This window comes from Hemitrygon akajei, chromosome 23 (assembly GCF_048418815.1).
Source record: "Hemitrygon akajei chromosome 23, sHemAka1.3, whole genome shotgun sequence".
NCBI classification, from domain to species: Eukaryota; Metazoa; Chordata; class Chondrichthyes; order Myliobatiformes; family Dasyatidae; genus Hemitrygon; species Hemitrygon akajei.
This window is the reverse complement of record NC_133146.1, coordinates 31,433,483-31,455,920: the sequence shown is the minus strand read 5'-3', so window position 1 is coordinate 31,455,920 and position 22,438 is coordinate 31,433,483. Positions and strand designations below refer to the sequence as shown.

The 22,438-nt window shown below is 39.9% G+C and overlaps 1 protein-coding gene across 2 annotated transcripts in view; it reads right to left on the bottom strand.

Moving 5' to 3' along the window:
• Nucleotides 1–22,438, bottom strand: part of pcdh15b (protocadherin-related 15b) — a 1,734,278-nt gene that overhangs the window by 107,678 nt on the left and 1,604,162 nt on the right. For both annotated transcript variants that reach the window (XM_073027317.1, XM_073027316.1), the window contains exon 32: nucleotides 9,838–9,965. In XM_073027317.1, coding sequence (XP_072883418.1) covers nucleotides 9,838–9,965 — 128 coding nt within the window. The remainder of the gene's footprint in view (nucleotides 1–9,837; nucleotides 9,966–22,438) is intronic.

The following is a 22,438-nucleotide window of genomic DNA, read 5'->3' as shown; positions in this document are numbered from 1 at the left end:
TAACAATAAACCTGACTCTGATTCTATTACAACTGTAATTACAATGCACTAGTGGTATGAGAAGCACGTGTTTAATATGACAAAGAGGGCACCAACCAATTGGGATGCTTTCCCTGGATGGTGCTGAGCTCCTTTAGCTTTGCTAAAGATGCAATTAACAAGACAAAGGGGAAGAATTCTATCATGTTCCTGACTTGCGTTTGAAAATGGTAGAAAAGGTTTACAGAGTTGATTGACAACTCATTCAGTGCTATAAAGGTGAACTCTCACCCATTCTCATAGCAATGGCATTCATCTGTCTAATCTAATTAAGTTTTTGGTCACTGGCAAAGTCAATGGTGGTGGAACTATGACTAAATTTAAACACTTTCAGCATTATTTATTGTTCTCGTTTTGATACTTTGACTTTCACTATCCTAATGCATTAATCCAACTGGCTCAGAAAATGGAACAAATGTGGCGAGTGATTGAAAGTGGTCTATTCCCTAGTGAAGCATGATAATAACCAATTCAGAGTCATTTTCTGTAACTCTGGAAAATTAACTCAGCATTTCCCTTCAGCTGTGGTGACAAATATCAGCTGCAATTTCCACACGAGAATGAAATGGAGCATAGTTGATCAGTTTCAGAACAACCATTTTTCATTGAGATTCACCCCTGCTTACTCACACTAATTCTTCCCCTTCCACGCCGTACCGTTCTAACATGCTACATTAATCTCTGCACAGAAACCTCAACCCTAATCCCTCTGATCCTCAACTCCCTAATCAATCTTAAACAACCTGATCACCCATCACTGTCTCGCCAGTAAACTCGATCTCTCTAATGACTGAACCCTTTCGATGCCAGCTCCTCTTTTGACACAACTATGCAAACTTTCCATTTCCATTATGAACTAACTCACTGACTACCCCAACATTTTGACCTATATGTCCACTAACTCCCTGACCTTCCAAGCTCCCTAGTGGCATCTCCACTGGCCTCCAAAGACCCGAAGCACTCCGCTAGCCCATGGTCAGTCTGTGACCACCAGTTATCTCACTCCTCAATGCTCCTCCCTCCCAGACCTGAACAAAGTTGGGCACACTGTGTTTTCATTTGCTCTCTCCAAGATACAAGCATATCTGGCATGATTACACATTGCAGATATAAAAATATCGTGAGGCAGCACGAAGGTCAGTGTCCAGGGTTACTGAAGTTGTGTGCGGATGCAGTAGGGATGAACTATTCTGAAGTTGTAAGGATACAACATTATCTTTTAGCTTTGGGTAGAGGGAAGTGGTTGGGTGATTCTGTGCCTTTGCCTATCTGTTCTGTCCTTGGCTTCTTAACTGGTAACCTGGAGAGTGTATCTGCCTCAATTTATAAGCCTCCAGATAGATGTTTCAGCATGCTGTCTAATGCTCCTTTGGCTGGACCTGAGTCTGTGAAAATCTGCACATCCACTAGGGATGTCGAAGTCCAGTGCCTGCAGGCCTGAGTGCACAGGAAGCTGGGGGCTGGAGGCCTGTCCTAGGTTTAAAGGACTCTGTATGTGCTGAGGTGTGAAGGGGGAATGGTACTAAATTTTGCTACTTGTTGTGTTCCCTGTGGTTCTGCTGAGCATGTTGGGCATGCTATGTTAGTGCTGAACTGTGTGGTGACACTTCCGGGCTGCCCCCAGGACACCCTGCCTTGTGTTGGTTGTTAACACAAATGACACATTTCCCTGTATGTTTCGATGTACAGATGACAAATAAACTTGAATCTTAATCTTGAATCTAATACCACAACTCTTACACTCTACACTTCTTGCTTGTCTGTGGCTCACTGATATTTTGCTGAAGCACTTATTTACTGAGTGGCTTGTACTTTGCAACGGAAGGAATCCTGTCTGCCTCTTACAGAACAAAGGTAGATTTTGAGTGATAGGAGAAGGCTGTGATTTAATATAAGAGATTCTGCAGATGCTGGAAATCCAGAGCAACACACACAATTCTGGAGGAACTCAGCAGGTCAGGCAGCATCTACAATATGGATGGGAACAAACAGTTGAAGTTTTGGGCTAAGACAGTCCTGATGAAGGGTCTCGGCCTGAAATGTCAACTGATTTTTCCCCTCCATAGATGCTGCCTAACTGGCAGAGTTCATCCAGTATTTTTAAGGTTGTGAATAGTTGGAAAGATGTCTGTTACTGAACTTCCCCCACACCTAATTTTCTTTACAGCCTGCAAGAAGGCAACAAATTTCAATAGTAATACAATAGCTTGAATCCAGGATCTGGAAAAGTAGCTCATCCCACTGGAGCATCATTTCATGGCAAAAATGAAGTGGGGCAGTTTGATGAGTACCTATAGCAGGTTATTGTTTGACTGGCAGGACTATAACGCCAGACCTGAAAATTCACAAAGTTTAGTCAAAGATTCAAGTGATTCATTGATCCAGAAATCAAGATGCAAGATTATTAAATGTCATTTCCACTACAGAAATGTAAAGGAGAACAAATTAATTGTTACTCCAGATCTGATGTAACACAATAAGATAAAGAACACAATAATAATAAAAAACAATGAATAAGATGGCTTATACACATAGATTGATTGCATGTCCATAAAATGATGCTAAACATAGGAGTGTCTGCACATAAGATGACTAACAGGAAATTGTAAAGTAGTGATAGTGGATTAGTGGGTGGAGATGCTAATCAACCTTACTGCTTGGGCAAAGTAACTGTTTTTGAGTCTGGTGGTTCTGATGCGGATGCTGTATTGCCTCCTCCCCAAAGGGTGTGAGACAAGTAGTCCATAAGCAGAGTGGGTGGGATCCTTTATGATGTTATTGACCTTTTTCTGACATCTTTTTGTATGTATGCCTTGACGCCGGGTAGGGTGGTGTTAGTGATAGATTGGGCAGTTTTGACTACCCGTTGTAGACCCTTCATGTCCACTGCAATGCACTTTCAAAATGGCTGAAGCTTCAACTTTTCTAGTGAGGAGTAAAATTAATCCACAAACCATACTCCTTCTCCAACTCAAGCTGAGGCTCTGACTGACATGTGTCCACGTACTGTAAATGGACACAGGCATTTTGAGGCCGTGAATACTTTAATTACTTTTACACTGCCCACCTTCATTGTCACCTTACAACCTAAAGGTAGACACAGAATCAGGATGAGGTTTGCAGATCTGACTAAAAAGCAGGATGTTTGCATTACAAAAGTGCATCTCCTCAGTAGGAGTTGAAGAATCATAAATACACATGATGGGTCATGACATGGATCAGCAGTGAGATTCAGTAGAAGGAGTAATACACCTAGAACAACAGTATAACACAGACAAGGGCAGCAAACCTTATTCTGAGCAGTCTTGGAGATCTCATTTCTAGAATTCTCCTCTCCACAAGCAGTCCGATAAACTACGAAACCTGCTTCTGACTTTCCAGAACCCTTTTGTTCCCAGTGTTTGAGAGTTGCAGCTACAAATGTTGTCACTGGGATTTGGAGGGTGGAATGATTCGGCCTGCTAATGAAATCTCTACTGCATGCAATATGCAGAATGCTGTTTTCAAGGGCTCATTATGCTTTACTCACAATCAACTTCCAGGACAGTACATGCATCTTTCACAAAAGGTGAAAACGCTCAGTTTCCTCTAATGTGATAAAGATGCACCACCTGCTGCCATGCGCCTGAGATCGGTTATTGGTGAGATTGAGGAATGGTCCTGGTTGCAACTGTTCCAGTATAACTGTCAGTACCTCAAGTTGAACTCTGTCTTTTTGTGTGTTACCCCCTAGCTGTCATTCTGTGCTTTTCTATTACCTTGTACTCGTTTGTTTTCATGCCTCATGTTCTCCTGTCCCCACTCCTGCTCTACTCTGGCTCCTGTATTACCTGTTTCTCATTATTACCTGTCTTGCTGCCACTTGTGTCTCATTGTGCTCCACCTATCATCTGCCTCTCTGTTTATTGCTCAGTGTATTTCAGTCCTGTGTTTTCACCTGTTTGTTACCAGATTGTACCAGTGAGTTTTCCTGAGACTTTCCAGTATTTGTATCTGAACACTGTCTGTCTGAATATTGACTCTGCCTTTTTCCTGATTCTGGTTTTTGGATTTCTCTGGAACTTTTGATCTGCACCTGAAATTTGACGCTAACTTTGTGGCCTCTCTGAACTTGCTACTCAAGAAATATCACAGTGTGCACAGTACTTGGTCTGCAATTAGGTCTCTGCTTCAACGTCCGGACAATAACTCACTGGCTGAGAATGGAGACGGAATCAGCTCTGACGTCTCCCACTTGTGGCAATGGCTCAAAGATGTCTAAGATTTCCAAATACGAATAGGCAAATGACCTAACAATTTTCCTCATCTGCCTTAGAAATAGTATATCCTCATAGCCCAATTTTCCATCATGTGGTAGTTGCATGCAGTCTCTGTACCTTAGTTCAAGTCTGTCACTATACTGTACAATGATACTTATGTTTGAAAACTTTGAATTAATTATTGTGCTCACTTCGGACATAAGATTAAATAGCGTAACTGCATACTTAATACATGTATTAGAGAGTCCATAAAGTTGTTTAATACGAACCAAGCAACAGAAGAAAGTGTCAAGCCTGCTCCACAGTCCACTCAGATCATCAATAGTTATCTACCTTAGCATCATTTACTCACGATATCCCTTAACGTTTATGAATAAATTGTTCTCTACACATGCCCTTCAGAGTTATAGAGGTGTACAGCACAGAAACAGGCACTTCAACCCATCTATTTCTTCCAAAATTCTCTTAAATGTTGAAATCAAACCCACATCCACCAATTCCACTGCCAGTTCATTTCACTCGCTCACACCTGATTGAAGTAGTTCCCCTGTTTAAACATTTCATCTTTCACCCTTAACCTATGACCTCTAGTTTTAGTCTCACCCAACCTCAGTAAAAACAAAGCCTGCTTGCATTTACTGTTTCTATACTCTTCATAATTTTGTATATCACTATCAAACCTCTCCGCATTCTTCTTTGCTCCAGGGAATAAATTTCTAACCTATTCAAACTTTCCCTATAACTCAGGTTTTCTAATGCAGAAAATTCCAAAGTTCACCACCCACTCTTCATCTCATCTTGAAACTGCTTACCCTTATTTCTGGAACTGTGCTCCTTGATCTGTGACCTGGTTCTTGACTCCTCAGCCTAGGCAAGCTGCACCTAGCTAGTCAAGGCCTTTGAAAAATGTTTTTTAAAGTCTGCACTTATTCTAAACTCTCAAGAATGCAGGTCTAGTTTACTGAGTCTCTCATTGGACAATAATCTTGCCATCATGGAAACAGTCCAGTGAAGTTTCACTCCCTTTATGGCAAAATGATTCCCTTTATTAGGTACGGTCTAAAAGTGATACACTAATCAAAGGGTAGTCTCGCCAAGCCTCCACACTTCAGAAAATCTGTGAAAACAACTAAGACTGCAGATCCGGAATCTGAAGGAAAAACAGAAAAGTTGGAAGAATTTAGCCAGTCATTCACCATCTGTGGAAAGAGAAGCCAGTTAGTGTTTTGGGTTAGGGATACTGATGCACCATCAATAACTCTCGGAAACAGGAAGTGAACGATAGGCTCTTATTAGCCGCAAAAGAGAGCACGACATCTCGGAGACTGAGGGAGGAGCAGTGCCCCAATCGCCTTTATACCGGGGTCTGTGGGAGGAGCCACAGGAGCAGTCAGCAGAGTGGCGTGTCCAGACAGGTATACATAGTTTACCACGGATACTTCTTAGAACTGGTGTAAAAATGGAAGGGTTACAGTTTTTAAAGCAGATCTGGGTGTGGGAGGAGGAGTGAGGTACAAGACAAAAGACTATACAAGGATAGGTTAAGACCAATTAAGTGATAAGGAGCAAGATAACTGACCATTAGTGAGACACCTTATGGGAATGGGGTGAAAATGAACAAGAGCATGATAATGGCAAACAATGAGGGAGTATTAAAATTACTCAATGTTCATTCCGGAACAATCCAATGTTTCCAGGCAAAAAAAAAGATGTTGTTCTTCTTGTTTATGTTGGCTCTCACTATGGCAGTGGAAGAGGCTGCAGGCAGATAGGTCGGAATAGGAGTGTGATTGAGAATTCAAGTGACATGTAACAGGTAATAAGACCATAAGACCATAATGCAGAAGCACTCCTTGGGATTGGGTCCAGGTGCTTTGCAAAGCATTTACCTGATCTGCTTTGCTTTGCTTTCTCCAATGCAGAAGAGGCCGAGATGTGAACAAATAAAGCAGACTAGATTGGAAGAAGTTCAAGTAGATAGCTCCTTCATCTGGAATGACCATCTGGGGCCTTTGTCTTGAGTAAGACTTGCTTAGTTCTATGTTTAAACCCTTTTGTAACAGAGCCTATCAAACCACTTATTTTTCCATTATGCCTGCATCTTGACTTTCAGTGACTTGTACTAATTAAGTATACCATGGTCCCTTTGAACATTGACACTTCTCAATCTCTCATTTCTTAATATTCTGTTTGTCCGTCATTTACACCATTGTAGTTGGTCTCACATTTTTCTACATTATATTTCATTTACAAACGTTTGTATCATATTCTAACCTACATGCCCCAAAAGCTTCTTTACATCCATACTCACATTCCTCTTCCATACTCATAATCTGGTACCGTCAACAGCTATTTAATTGATATAGGTTGTGATTAAGTGGGGCCCATGCACTGATCCCTGTGATATCCCAGTAGGCAGCGCCTGTCCATCTGAGAGCAGCCCACTTATTCATCCTCTTTGCTCTCTGTCTGATAACCATTCCATGTCAGTTTATTATCCCAAATTCTATGTGCTATGATCTTGTTGAGCTACGTAGAATCTTACTGAAAGTCTTCCAAAAATCCAACCACGGATCTCCTTCAGTAAACAAGGGGGTTCCCAGAGAGCTCTTTGTTATAGGACCATAAGACATAGGAGCAGAATTAGGCCATTTGGCCTATTGGATCTGCTCTGCCATTTCATCATGGCTGATCCATTTTTCCTTTCAGTCCCAATCTCCTGCCTTAAATATACGTATAGACTTGGCCTCCATAGCCACCTGTGGCAATGAGTTCCACAGATTCACCACTCTCTGGCTAAAGAAATTCCTCTTCATCTCTGTTCTAAGATGCAAAAGTTCACAGGGTGAGAGGCACAGAAGAAACTTCACTTTTGTGGAAGATTACATTTGCTGTGGATAAACACAAGGAAGACAGAAGCCAATCTCCTCCCTTTAGAGATGCAGTAAATCTAAAGCAAACCACATTGATTTAGACCAGCTGAAATGTACAAGCTGAAACTTGCAACTCATTGATCCAATGGATCATTTCTTTCCAGATGGAAGAGCACGGATGCTCAAGTGTTGCTTTTCCAATGTAGGTACCTTGTTTATTTAACTGAATCCTTTCCACTAACCTGTTCAAAAAGGCTGTTAAATGTTACTGGTGTCATAGAGCTAGGCTTATACTGCAGTCACCAAATGAGTTTCCATACTTTTCCTTGTAGCAAACAAAACCTTGGTTAAGTTATTTATTCATCTTAATAAAATCATTTGTTGTTGTAAACATTCATTAATTTTGCTAACTGGAAGAGAACTGTAGAGCAGATTAGTCTAAGATGCTCCCCTAAATCCATGCTAATGCTGCTCAACCCTATTATTCTTCATAAGGCATTCATTATAGATTCTAACAGTTTACCAATAATCTGAACTGAGCCACCCCAGCTATTTTGGGTCAGAATTCCAAAGATTAACCAATGCTTAGGTTTGGTTCGAATCGACATCTACTAATTAAATATATACCTAAGTACCCAAAATGGCAAGTAACTAATCCACAAAGGACATTAATTTCTTTTTTGTAGATACTAATATTGACTTTGAAGTCATTTGCTCTTTCAATAACGATGTAAATTAGTTGCAGAAAGCCAGTGGGTTACCTATTAGATATAAGCCAAAAAATTGGAATAGCAGAATTTGTTTGTATTGATCTGTGGGTTTGTCTCTCGCATTCTTACTTACTTCAGTTATGATAGCAAAGATAGCAACTACTGCTACTGCTGCCATAAAGTTTGCATCTCTATTGACTCCAGGGATAGTATTGAGAGTTTATTGAGAATGAGCCCAATAAATTACAAGCTCATTCACTCACACTAATGGTAGGTATTGCCTCAAGGCAACATCTATCATTAAAAAAAGATATCCTGCAAATGCTGGAAATCCAGAGCAACAAAAAATAATGCTTGAGGAGCTCAGCAAGTTAGACAACATCAATGGAAAGGAATAAACAATCGATGTTTCGGTCTGAAACCCTTCTTCAGGAGTGGAAAGGAAGGGGGAAGAAACCAGAAAGGTGGGGGAGGGGTATGAAGTACTAAGCTGGGATATGATAGGTGGAAAAGGTAAAGGGTTGAAGAAGAAGGAATCTGTTAGGAGAGGAGAGTGGACTATGGGAGAAAGGGAAGGAGAAGACACCAGGGGGAGGTGATAGACAGTTGAGGAGATGGGAAGAGGTAAGAGTGGAAGATATGGGAAGGGGTAGGGGAAGTTAGAAATCAATGTTCGTGCCATCAAGTTGGAGGCTACCCAGACAGAATATTAAATGTTTCTCTTCCAACCTGACAGAGGCCTCATCATGGCAGTACAGGAGGCCATGGGCTGACATGTCCAGATGGGAATGGGGTTTGGAATTAGTACGGTTGGCCACCAGAATATCCTGCTCTTTGCGGTTCTATCATCAAAGATCTCAGTATAGCAAAAACAAAATGACTACTTTGGTCACTTTGCACTACAATGGATCCTTTTTTGTTTGTTCTACTTGTGTTCTTTTTTGTAAAAATGATCTATAATTTATGCATAATTAACATTTTTCTTGTGATTGTTGTGTGTCTGGGTGCTATATGCATGTGATAATGCAGCAAGTAATTTTTCCATTGTACCGTTCAATACTTGTACTTTTGCACATGAGAATAAGGTTGACTTTGCGTGTTGAGCTCATGTACTGTGAACACATGGACACCTCGCAAATACATCAGACGGTGAGCGCCACCTCACAAACTACACAGCCTGCCATTTGACAGGTACCTCTTGCCCCACTTGTGGAAGAGTCTGTGGTTTTGACCTCGTCATCCAGTTCAGAATACCCCAAACCAGAATGGAAGCAAGTAATCTTTGATTCCGAGGAACTGCTCATGAAGTCGAAGAAGTTAACTGTCCATAACTGAATATTACATTTGGATTGTTGGAAAAGACAAAAATGGATTAAAAGCCTAAAAGTTGATTTTATGATGATGGTAGTTTAAAATAGTTGCTTGAAAATTGATAAACAGCCTGCAAAAATGTTCATAAAAACACTATTTTCAATGAATCTTAGGGCAGTAGCAGGTGTTTAAACCTTTTTTTAACTTTATGCTTTGATTTGGATCATTTTGATAACAAACATAGTCAACTCCTCTTAATTTCATGTTGGTAGTATTCTGTAGTAATATACATGCATGAAAAAATCTTTTGCACCATTTTGTTTGTATATATTGACAAGAACAGCTGGACAACTGTGCAGAATCAAACACAGTTAACTGTGCATTGGAAGAACTACTAACAAAGTTTATCATAGAAGTAACAACTTGCAGCTTTTTGTAGGGATTAACATTTGAGGAAGATTTTGTGTGAATACTGGTTTATCTGGATCAGGTAGCAATTCAGTAAGCCTAAAATTTAGATCAAATCAGACACAAGTCAGAAATTCTATTTGCTTTTCACAGAAACCAAGAAACGTACTTTTAATAAAGGTTACAGAAAAGATCATTACAGAATTGCTGCGGAGGAAAATAAGTCATCTCACTCACCTGAACTCGCAGCACGGTGGTGAATGTCTTGGCATCTTCAGTCACCCCACCCAAATAGAGAGATTTGGTGAAAACAGGCGGATGATCATTTTCATCTTGTACCTCAATGAAAACCTTTGCTGTGTTTGCTGGAACAGAAATTCTGAAATTGCTGATTTCTGTTTAAAGCTTCTTGATTCATTTCCCCTCCAAAATACATTTTTTTTCAACAGATATGCTGCAATTCAATCAGGGCACATAATTGTATTCATTCACTGTACAGCACATTTCAATACATTCACTTTCAATATGTACATGACACTAATACTTCAAGATAAATCGGAAAACATAAACAAACATAGCAGATCATCTTGAAAGCTAAGTTCAAAAGTACTGGACTCCACATGCATGAAATTGAGGATCATTTTTAGAGCTTATTTCTGAAGATACAAACTCAGTTTTGTTCTTTTGAGCTGATCACACACCTTGGTGGCCAATGATTAATTTCTTGAATATTTTTAGTTATCTCAGTACTAATTATTTTAAATGTGACATGCAGAATTACATTTAAATTTCTGTTCTTTTTTTAATCAATTATGCCACTTCTTTGGCATTCTGCATATCAACCTCCTTGTCAATCTGACCAAAGTCTGACCAAGCAAACTGTGTAAAATCAGCATAAAGATAACACAAGAGACAGCAGATACTGGAATTTGGAGTAACAAACAATCTGCTGGAGGAATTCATTAGGTCAAGCAGATTAGAGGGAAGTAAGAAATTGTTGATATTTTGGATCAAATCCCTGCATCAGATGGCCAGCGTAGAGACAAATGACAAGAAAGGAAACAAGCTAAGTTGTGGACTGAGCGTGGATGACAGGCAGATAGAGCCAGGTAGTGGAACACACACAAAATACTGGAGAAACTGAGTAGGTCAGGCAGCATCTAAGGAGAGGAATTAAGAGGATGTTTTGGGCTGGGAACCTTCTTTGGGACATCTGTTATGTGGGTGAAGTGAGCAGGGTTGGAGTTGGTAGACTGTAGCAGGTGGATGATAGATGGATGCAGACAAAGAGAGTGAGGAAATATGGAAAAATAAATGGAGTAAGGCGGAGAGAGGAGAATGTGAAGATGGGAGACAGCTGTTGGAGGGAAATAAACACAAAATACATAATGCTACCAGAACTGGATTTGGGTCAGTAAAGGAGGTGAAGATGGGAGCCATTAGTGGAGAAGGTAGCAGATTGTGAGTGGAGGGAAAATTGTGTGTGAAATAAGTGGATGGAACCAGGAAGGGGAAGAGGCAGAGTTGGGTGAAGGGGGATCTGGGGAGGATGTGAAGGGTGACAAAAAAATAGGAGGTCCAGAGGATAAGGAGTGGGGAGGTAAAAGGCGGGTGAGGCGAAGAAGAGAAAAAATGCAGAGTGGAGTGATTGATCTAAAAATGGATAACTTAATACTCATGCCATTGGGTTTTATACTACCCAGGCAGAATAGAAGGTGTTGCTCCTCCAGTTTGCACTGGGCTTCCTCCTGGCCAGGGATGGACTGCCAATGGGGGAATGGCCTGTAACTGGGAGCTCAGGAAGGCCATTACAGACTGAATGTAGGTGTTCTGCGAAACAGTCGCTGAGCCTGCACTTTGGTTTCACTGAAGTACAGGAGGCCACACCGGGAGCACCAAATGCAGTGGACAAGGTTGAACCTTTGCCTTACCTAGAGGGATTGTTCAGGTCTCTGTATGATGGTGAGGGGGAAGATGTAAGGACAAGTGTTACATCTACTGTGAGGACAGGGGGAAATAGCAGAGGTAAGGGAGGGATGAGTGGACTATGGAATTGTGCAGGGAGTGGTCCCTGCAGAAGGCAGAGAGGGGTAGGGAGGGGAAGGTGTGGCTGATGATGGGATTATGTTATAGCTGGTGGAAGTTATGAAGATGGTATTACCTTGGTAGTTTATCAGGCAATGAAATGTTGCCAGTTTATGGCAAATCACCCCGTTCTCATTGATAGGGAACAACTGGGCTCATAATAGGTTAATATAGGGTAAAAGAAATTGGGAAAGTACAGCACGTAAACAGGATGTCCATACCGACTATGATGCCAATTTAAACTAACTCCAACTCTCTGCACAACATCAATATCCCTGCATGACCTGCCTCTTCATGTGACTATCTAAAGGCCTCTTCAATGTTGCTATCATATCTATTTACACTACTACCCCTGGGAATTTATTCCAGTTAGACTATTATTAGTTAGACTTGGTTATTATGACCCTATTCACAGTCTTGCTTTGTGGCTGCCTGGAAGCAGATGAATCTCATGGTTTTATAATTTATACATACTTTGATAATAAATGTACTTTGAACAATCGTGTACAAAAATGGTTAAGTTGACATGGCTAAGAGCCTCCAGATGAAAGTGAGGCAATGGAAGTACACTTGATAACGATGGCCAACCTTAATGTCTTGGGGGGAAGTAGATGTGCTTGTGGGCACAGGAGATGTGGTGTGTGCTGTATATGGAATCACTGCAAGACGTACCGAACTTTGGAAAACTTGCCTGTATCAGAATCACTAGGATCCTGAAAGTAGCTGGGTGGCCAGGCAGCAAATCACAGATCTTCACCGAGAGCAGAATTTCCCTAAACTTTTTTATGCCGTGGATCCCTACCATAAACCCCAGTTGAGTCCAAGGCATAAAAAGGTCATCCCAAGTTGGGAACCTCCGACAAAGAAAAAGAAAGGTGAGTGGTTGGCTCTTTGAGGACTTAACCAAAGCAAACTCAATCCAAATTTCATGGTCTGGACCTTATTCGCTTCATCCACAATTCATTGGTGAAGCCACTGATCTAGTCATCAAACCAACCTGATAGCAGTGGCTTCATGAGGCCATGTTGTCCTTGGGTCAAGGGTCAGCCAAATCTCCTTGTAGGAACAATAGTGGCTACCAATCTGGCAGTGTCCGAGGAGAAATGTTCTGTAGGTTAGTAGGAGTCAGGGAGGTCAGATTCTGTAGATCATAAGGCTCACAAAGTAAGCAAGAGTTGGATGAGGATGTGAAGAATAAGCAGCCTTACCTTGGCCCAATATGCCAGTATCTCCAGCACTGTACCATAGATCAGCAACAAAAAAAAATCCCCATTATTTATCAGTAATGGGTGAGCTGGAAACTAAATGGCTGGAACAGATGAAGGAGACTGGCAGCTGTATCCTGGCAGGAAAGTCAGGGTTGCTTATTTTTAACTGTACTTAGAACTCAACATCAAGCAGAATGAAGTCTGAACACAAGAGATTCTGCAGGTGCTGAAAATCCAGAAGAACACATACAAAATGCTGGAGGGACTCAGCAGGTCAGGTAGTATCCATAGAGACGCATAAACAGTAAATGTTTTGGGCCGAGACCCTTCATCAGGACGAGGAAGGAAGGGAAAGAAAACCAGAATAAGAAGGTGGGGGCAAGGGAACGAGTACAAGCTGAAGGTGATAGGTGAAGCCAGGTGAAGGAGAAGGTGGATGAGCGGAGGAGGGACAATGAAGTGAGAAACTGTGAGACGATAGGTGGAAAAGGTAAAGAGCTGAAGAAGAAGGTATCTGATATGAGAGGAGAGTAGACCATTGGAAGAAAGGGGAGGAGAGGAGAAGGGATAAGAGTGTTGCCACAATGGGGAATGGAAAAAGAGAGATGATGGAGGGGGAAGAAATTACCAGAAGTCAGAGAAACCAATATTGATGCTGTTAGTTTGTGAGTTACCCAGTCAGAATATGACTTGGGCCCATCAGAGCAGTACTGGAAGCCATGGAGATGTTGGAATGGAAATGGGGAGAGGAATTAAAATGGTTGGCCACTGGGAAATCCTGCCTGTTGCAGATAGGGCCAAGGTGCTCAACAAAGCATTCACCCCATAAAGCCTCAATGAGCCTGCAGCTCTCCCAAGGCTTTAAACACTGTGTGAGTTACCATGACAGCAAATTACACACTGTACCCACTGGGAGATTGCCCAGATGTACCCTTCCACACCTTCTGACTATTGGGACAGTGACCAGCCAACATCTTGCAGACAGCTCACAAAACCTCTTGTTCTTCTTTTAAATATGCTTCTTCTCCTGAACTGCCATCAATTACAGGCTGTAATTTCAATTTTGATGATGTACTTTTGGGCAAACGGAGCAACCTGGTGCTTTTGCAATTTGGTGAGGACAAGAGCAGAAGGTGAGTGGGTGTTCAGTGCTGTCTGCCTGGTCTCCCTCTCACTGCTACTGGAAGAAGATATTGGAGTCTTGGGCCCCATGCTGCAAGGTTCAATCACGGCTCATTGCTGTGGGACTCAGTGGTTTGATGTTCAATGTCCTCAGTGCTGAACGTGCTCAGTGGCAGTGGACTCACTTTTGGAGGACGCTGCAGTGCATGTTCCATGTTTTTCTGGTACTCTTTTTGCACTATTTATGCGATTTGATCAAAGTGATTTGGCATGGAACTATCTTGATGGCTGGGGCCTGTAGTCACGGCGCTAAACAGAACTGACTTGGCGACTGTCACTCCTGGACTGTTTTGGGGACTCTGCGGTTTAATGCTTAATATTCTGCGTGTTGTCGCTTCTTTTTGCTGTTTGTGTGATTTGATCTTTTTTGTGTTGGGTGGTGATTTTTTCCTTGAAATGGGGTCCATGCTGTTTCTTTGTTTCATGGCTGCCAATGGGAGGATGAATCTCAGGGTTGTATATTGTAATAAGTACATATTTTGACAATAAATGTACTTTGAAACTTTGAAGAACCACACCCTTTGTGAGAATAGACATACCTGCTTTCCGCAACCTTTGACCACTGGAAAGGTGGGCAGGCTTGGCTGCTACATCCTCTAAGATTGCACTCTTTCAGACTATGCCCCTATCCCAATCACCTTGGGTGATTGCTGATCCCTGTCTTAATACCATCACAGAGCCATCCCCTCCCCCAAAGTCCTAAATGAGGAATAGTAATTCTGAGTGGGTCTCACTTGCTGCAGTCGAGGCTTCAGGAAGGGACTGCTGAATCTGTGATTGAGAACTGAGCTGGAGAGGTTGGCTGAGGAGAATGTCTTGTCCAGAGTGCCAGAACAGAGTGGAGTGAGAATACTGCTCAACATTCAAGGAAGATATCTTGCAAATAAGACTTTTTATGTCAATTTATTTAATGATATAATAATATTCTGCTTTTTAACAGCAAACAGATTAAAATCAATGTATTGCCATTAAAAATATCTTAATTACATGTGTTGATTTTGTTTATTAAAATACTTAATGTTTCTAGAATTACTGAATGCATGGCTTCCTTCATACATTGTGAACAATTTATCAAAGGGCTTTCAGTACCCACACTGTAAAAAATAGTTCCAACACCACAAATAGCAGGGGTGTTTAGAGCAGGACCCTTTAGTTAATACAGAATTATGTTACAAAATTCTAGGAAATAAATGACTTTTAGCATTTAATTGACAGAGAGACATTATAAACGAGCCCACATTCAATTTACAACATCAAACTGTTATTTAACTCCACTACTCAAATTAGAACATGGCACTAATTACAGCGCTTTAAACAAGCAATGCTAATGGATATCCTTTCAAAATGAAGATTTGCAAAGAAATAGAAATGAAAAAGGTGTTTAAATGATCAACAGATTTTTTTCTTAGTAGTTACTAGGACCCTTTGCACTTGCTTATTCTCCTCTACTCTTCTCTCACATTGGAAAAAAAATATGGTTTCCGGAGACGTCATCGTCGAGAATGGCAGCTTAAGTCACTAGCTCCTCTGGAAAAACGTATATTAAGACCCGTTAACCCATCAAATATAATATTTTTTGAAAAATATTTGAACTGAAAAGAGGGGCAATCATGGGGAAAAGGAATGGAAATAAAAAAAGCGACACTGCGGAGCCTGCGTCCGAGAGGAGTGCAGCAAGCGGCTCTCCTACCCAACCGCGTGCTAGCGAGACGGCTGCTGGGCCTCGTTCAGGTGAAGCAGCAAATATCTTCGAAATCCTGAAAGAAATAATGGAGTTCCAGAAAGATATAAAGCAGCAGCTCCATGATATTAAGTCAGAGCTTGCCAGTGTCAATCAAAAAATAGCGGTGGCAGAGACTCGAATCGAGAAGGTGGAAGATCGCGTTCAAAACGTGGAATGGATACTGAGTAAGACAATAAAAATATTAAATCACCAAGGAGGTAAACTGCTTGACCTGGAGGGAAGATCACGGCGGAAAAATATCAGAATCTACAACGTTCCCGAAGGAGCAGAGGGCTCGTCTATGACGGAGTTTGTCAGAAAGTTACTGTGGGACGCACTGGAGCTTCCCCCAGCTATGGAGCTGGAAGTTGAAAGAGCCCACTGCGTGCTCATCCCAAAACCTACCCAGGATAGAAAGCTACGCTCAATAATAATTAAATTCCTTTGGTACAGCACCAAGACGGAGATTCTACAAAGGGCCTGGGGTAAGAAGAGAGTGTTTTTAGAGGATAAATTAATATATTTTGACCAAGATTACCCCCCCCCCCCCCGCGGTCCTCCAGAAACGCAAAGAATATTCTGAAGTAGAGCGAGTACTAAAGCAAAATAAGATTAGATTTCAAACTCCGTACCCTGCTAAACTTTGAGTGTTTTATGACAACAGGATGTGGTTGTACTAGACAGTGGAAGAGGCGACTACAGACATGAAGGCCAGAGGGTTGCCCGTCAGCGTGACCAAAACAAGGGAAAGCCTGGCTGAGGAATTATCCTGCTCTGCTTGGGAAATAGTGCGAGAATCGAGAAGGCAGGAGACGGGAGGAGGCCGAGAGAAATATATCAGGAAGAGACCGGGTGTTTCCCAAAGACAGTCCTCACCCCCTTCAGAAGAGCCATAAGGTTTGGCTGACTTTAAAAATATTGAGAAGCTAAACAGAAGCAAAAGTACATGGTGATATACCTATCTTGAGAAATACTTATTATAATGTGGATTTTATATTACTTAGTTGTTATTCTTTATTCGCTCACTTATTCCTTTCTCCCCACCAAAATGAGAATATATATATATGTGTGCATGTTTGTGTATGTATGTAATGTGTGTGTGTGTGTATATATATATATAGGAGGAGTACACAGGGAAATCTTTTCTGTGTAATGGATTTGTTCACTGACTTTTATGAATACTGCAATGGGGGCCCTCAACTCACAAGTAGGAGTGGTTATCTCCCACTGCTAGACATTTCCTCTAGCTCAACGCAGGGTCATCTACTAGAGACCTCAGCCTTGGAATCACACGTTTGTTGCCATTTCTGTTATTATTTGCGTTTCTTGGTTCTTATTTGTTCAGGGAGTAGATCGATTAAGTTTTGTTCTAATTTCAATGATACATTGACAGATAAATACAGATGGCTAAGGACAAGGTAAAATTCATTTCTCTTAATGTCAATGGGCTATTAAATCCAATCAAACGTAAGAGAATTTTATCCAAAATGAAAAAAGAACAAGGCCATGTAGTATATTTACAGGAAACTCATTTAAGTGATAATGAGCATAAAAAACTAAAGAGAATGTGCTTCACTAATTTATTTTTCTCCTCATATAAATCAGGACATAGGAGAGGAGTTGCTATTCTTATCTCAAGTAAGCTAAATTTTGAAAAAGTATTTGAAATGGGAGATAAAGAGGGCAGATATACTCTGGTAAGGGGGAATATAGATGGCAATTCAGTTACTCTATTGAATATATATGCACCCCCAGGAAGTGATATTGGTTTCTTTCAGAAAATTACTGATATTATGGTAACCAAAACAGAAGGTCTCCTGATATGTGGGGGAGACTTAAATTTACAATTACAACCAAACTTAGACTCTTCCAAAAGAAAAACCTATGAAACAAAATCTTTACATAAGTAAGTTAATACAGATTTTGAGGATGTTGGTTTAATTGATATATGGAGGGACCTTTTCCCTGACAGAAGGGATTGCACTCATTATTCTGCTCCCCATTCTGTCTGTACAAGAATAGACTATTTCATAACATTTGGAAAAGACAAAGACAAAATAAACACCTGTGGAATTGGGACCATAGATGTAAGTGACCATGCACCTATGTATTTATCTGTTGATTTTGACCTACAACCAAAGAATACTATTTGGAAACTAAATTCAAGTCTACTCAATGATCCGTATTTTAAGGAACAAATTAAAAAAGAAATTGGTCTCTACTTAGAATTTAATGATAATGGAGAGGTTTCACCTCCCATTTTATGGGATACTCTGAAGGCTGTCTTAAGAGGGAAAATTATAGCGATATCTTCATATAAGAAAAAAATAAGGAATAAAACATTAGAGGAATTACAAAATAGGCTGAAGAAACTAGAGAAAAACACAAATTGAATTTGGCACAGGATACATTAGTGGAAATTAAAAGAATTAGGAATGAAATAAATAATTTGGCTACGCAAGAAATGAGGAAAAACTTAATGTTTCTGAAACAGAGACATTATGAAAGTGGATCGAAATCTATGAAAATACTGGCATGGAAACTGAAAAAAAAAAGATAGCAGAAAATATAATTCATAGAATTAGGGACCCAAGAATGAAAATGATAAAAAATAAGCTAAGTGAAATTCAAGAAGCTTTTGAAGTGTTTTACAAAACACTATATTCCAAAGTTCTAGGGGGAAGCATAACCCAAATTGACACCTTCTTGAATTCTCTAGAGTTACCCACATTAAGCGAAGAACAAAATAGAACGATGACTGCTGACATAACTGAAGTTGAATTAAAAAGCTGCAATTAGTAGGCTTAAATTAAGCAAGTCACCAGGATCAGATGGGTATATGGCAGAGTGGTACAAAGAATTTAAAAGTGAGTTAATTTCTGTTTTACTCCCCACACTGAACTGGGCTCTAAAAAAGGCACAAATGCCACCCAGTTGGAAGGAAGCGATAATCTCAGCTACACCGAAAGAAGGCAAGGATAAAATGGAATGCGGGTCATTTAGACCAATATCCATTCTTAATGTAGATTATAGGTTATTTACCTCCATCATGGCCAAACGATTAGAGGAGTTTCTACCCATACTGATAAGTAACAATTGGACAGGTTTTATACGACAACGCCACACACAAGACAATATACCAAGGACACTTCACATTATGGATCATATACAAAAAAAATAAAATCAAAGTAATAGTGATAAGCGTGAACGCTGAAAAAGCATTTGATTCGGTTAATTGGAATTTTCTTTACAGGGTTTTACATAGATTTGGTTTCCAAGACACAATTATTAAAACTATACAGACACTATATGACAATCCTACTGCTAGGATTAAAATCAATGGATATTTATCAAATAGTCTTACCCTAGAAAGGGTCACGAGACAGAGTTGTGCATGGTCACCACTACTCTTCCCGTTATATCTGGAACCATTAGCTCAATACATCAGACAAAATGAAGATATCAGGGGAATTACTATTAAAGGGTCAGAGCATAAATTGGCTTGTTATGCGGATGACATTTTGATCTATCTAGGACAACCAACATACTCTTTACCTAAATTGATGCAATCCTTTGAACAATATGGTCAATTATCAGGATACAAGATCAACATAGATAAAACCCAATTACTTTCATATTACTATAGCCCACCAAAAGAAATTGAAAGTCGATACCCCTGGGCATGGCACACAGAGTCTTTCAAATATTTGGGCATCATTATGCTAAAAGATTTGGCAAAATTATCAGAATATAATTATCAGCCTTTATATAAAAAAAATTAAGGAAGATGTGGCAAGATGGAACCGGATTCATTTTTTCAGTCTCAGTTCAAGGATTGAGTCTATTAAAATGAATATACTGCCCAGACTGTTATATCTCTTTCAGACCCTACCAATAGAGATTAATCAAAATTAATTCAATGAATGGAACAAGATGCTATTGAGGTATATTTGGCAGGGTAAAAGGCCTAGAGTTCGTCTCAAAACTTTGCAATTAGCAAAGGAAAAGGGGGGATGGGGCCTACCTTCTCTTAGAGATTATTATTTTGCAGCACAGTTGAGAGCTGTGATATGTTGGTGTAACCCATCATATGACGCTCAATGGAAAAACGTTGAGGAGCGGGTACATCCCATTCCCATACAAGCAATTTTGGCTGATAACAACCTGCAAAGCTACATAAATACTATTGATAACACATAGGTGAAATTGACTCTTAAAATATGGAAAACTACTATAAAAGAATATAACCTAGAGGGAGATATTGCAATCCTTAAATGGTGTGCATATGACTCGGATTTTACACCAAATAAATTGGATGCTAGATTTAAGGACTGGACAGCTAAAGGAATAACAGTTCTTTGCAACATAATGAAAGAAGGAACACAGTTCAGTTTTGAAATGCTTAAAGAGAAACACTTATTAGAAAAACAAGATTTTTATTGGTATTTACAGATGCAACAATATGTTAATAAGATGCTTAAAATTGTAACCAAGGCAAATACATGCTTGATAGAGCTCTTCAGAAAAGCATATATTTCAGATAATGGTAGTAGAATCATTTCAAGCATGTATAAGGGGTTGTCAAATCTTAAAACACATTCGACTTCATACATTAAAACAAAATGGGAGAAGCAAGGAGGGATAATTATATCTGAGGAAGAATGGACAACAATATGGAGGTATCAATGGAAGTGTACCAGTTCACAGAAATGGAGGGAGTTTGGATGGAAAAACTGATAAGATATTTTATTACACCTTCTCAGAAATCCCATTATGATAGTAACCTCCCTGTTTGCTGGAGAAATTGTGGAAATCAAAATGCAAATCATTATCATATTTTTTGGGACTGCCCTGTTATCAAAAACTATTGGAGGGGGATACACAATTCCCTACAAGACATCTTTAAATGTGAAATGCCCTTAGAGAGTAAGACCATATATTTTGGATATATACCTCAAGAATGGTTGAAAAGAGATAAATATTTAATGAATATACTGTTGGTAGCTGGTAAAAAGACTCTTACTAGGAAATGGTTATCACAGGAGAGCCCATCTTTAAATACATGGATGGAAATTACAATGGACATTTACAAAATGGAGAAGATAACAGCTTCTGTTAATCATAAGCTGGAACAATTTGATTCATACTGGGAAAAATGATTTAACTACATAATGCCTCATAGGCCTGATTTTATTCTCACAAATCAATGAATCTGTTGTAAAAAAGAAAGATCACTCCCTACTTGTACATAGTTCTTTCCTTTTGCTTGTTTTTTCTTTCCACTCTTTTCTATAAGTGTATACCTCAGATAAATACTTTGTGGAGATTTGTGATATATATGATTATATCATATATATGTACAATGTCTGAAATACATCTTATGGAAATGTTTGATTGATGATGAACTTCAATAAAAAAAATAAATTACAAAAAAAAGGAAAAAAAAATACACGACTGAGAGCTTGAACTATTATGCTCAGGCACAGCTTCTACCCCATGGTTTCAGACTTTGGAAGAGACCTGTCATACACTGAAGGATGAACTCTTGATCTCCCAATCTACCCAATGTAGATTTTATGCTTTATCTGTCTGTCTACTTGCCCTGCACATGCTCTGTAACTGTATCACTATATTCTGTTTTCTTTTTACTACCTCGATGTACAGCAACTGTTATTGCGTGATCTACCTGACAGGATGCAAAACAGAAGCTTTGCACCATATCTTGATACATGTGACAATAATATACCAATACTAATATTTAAGAAGGATCAAGGATCAACTTTATTTGCCATATACATTTATATGTGCTTGGAATTTATTGTGGTGTATTGGCACAAAATGCAACAAAAATAACAACATACAACAATCATAAAGAATAAAGAATTATTCCAAAATAAAGTCAGAGGGTCAAAGGACATATATGGAATAAATGTGCATAAATACTTAAATACCAGCATGTATTTACAAATACTTAAATACCAGCATGTATTTGCAATGTAAGCAGCATCATAAAAAGTGGTTTAAAGTGTATATACAGCACAGTGCAGTGATGGGTTAACTAGAATGGTTTAATCAGAATAACTAGCAAGGGGAAGATATTTTAAGATGGTGTTGATAGCACTTTCCAGAAGGAAGCCTTTGGAACAGGCAGCTTGCAGGGCGAGTAGTGTCCACAATGACTTTTCTTATTCACTTCTTTGTTCTGCAAGTCCTGCAGAGATGGTAGACTGCAGCGATAATAAGAACGTTGCAAGACTGAAGCTAAGAATCGCTAAAGCTATTTTTTGAGCCCCATTCCCACTGTAGACGACAGCGTGCAAACTGCTCTCCTGTTATTCCTCAGGGCTACTCCAACTACACCTCGTAAATGCGTGACCTGTGTCACCAGGGCTGGGAGCAACAGGAGCATCACCACATTGTTGGTTCCCTAGCAAGTCGCCAATCATCTTGTGCTGGAACTATATTTTTTATGCCTTTAGCATCACTGGGTCTAAGCATTGGCACTCGGTACCATCAACAACGAGAGAGGACCTTTACCAGAGCCACTGCAACAGGTCAAAAAGGAAACCCTCAGGCAGAATTAGGGTTGGTCAAGGAATGCTGGATTTGTCGGGGATACCCACATTTCATGAGTAGGTTA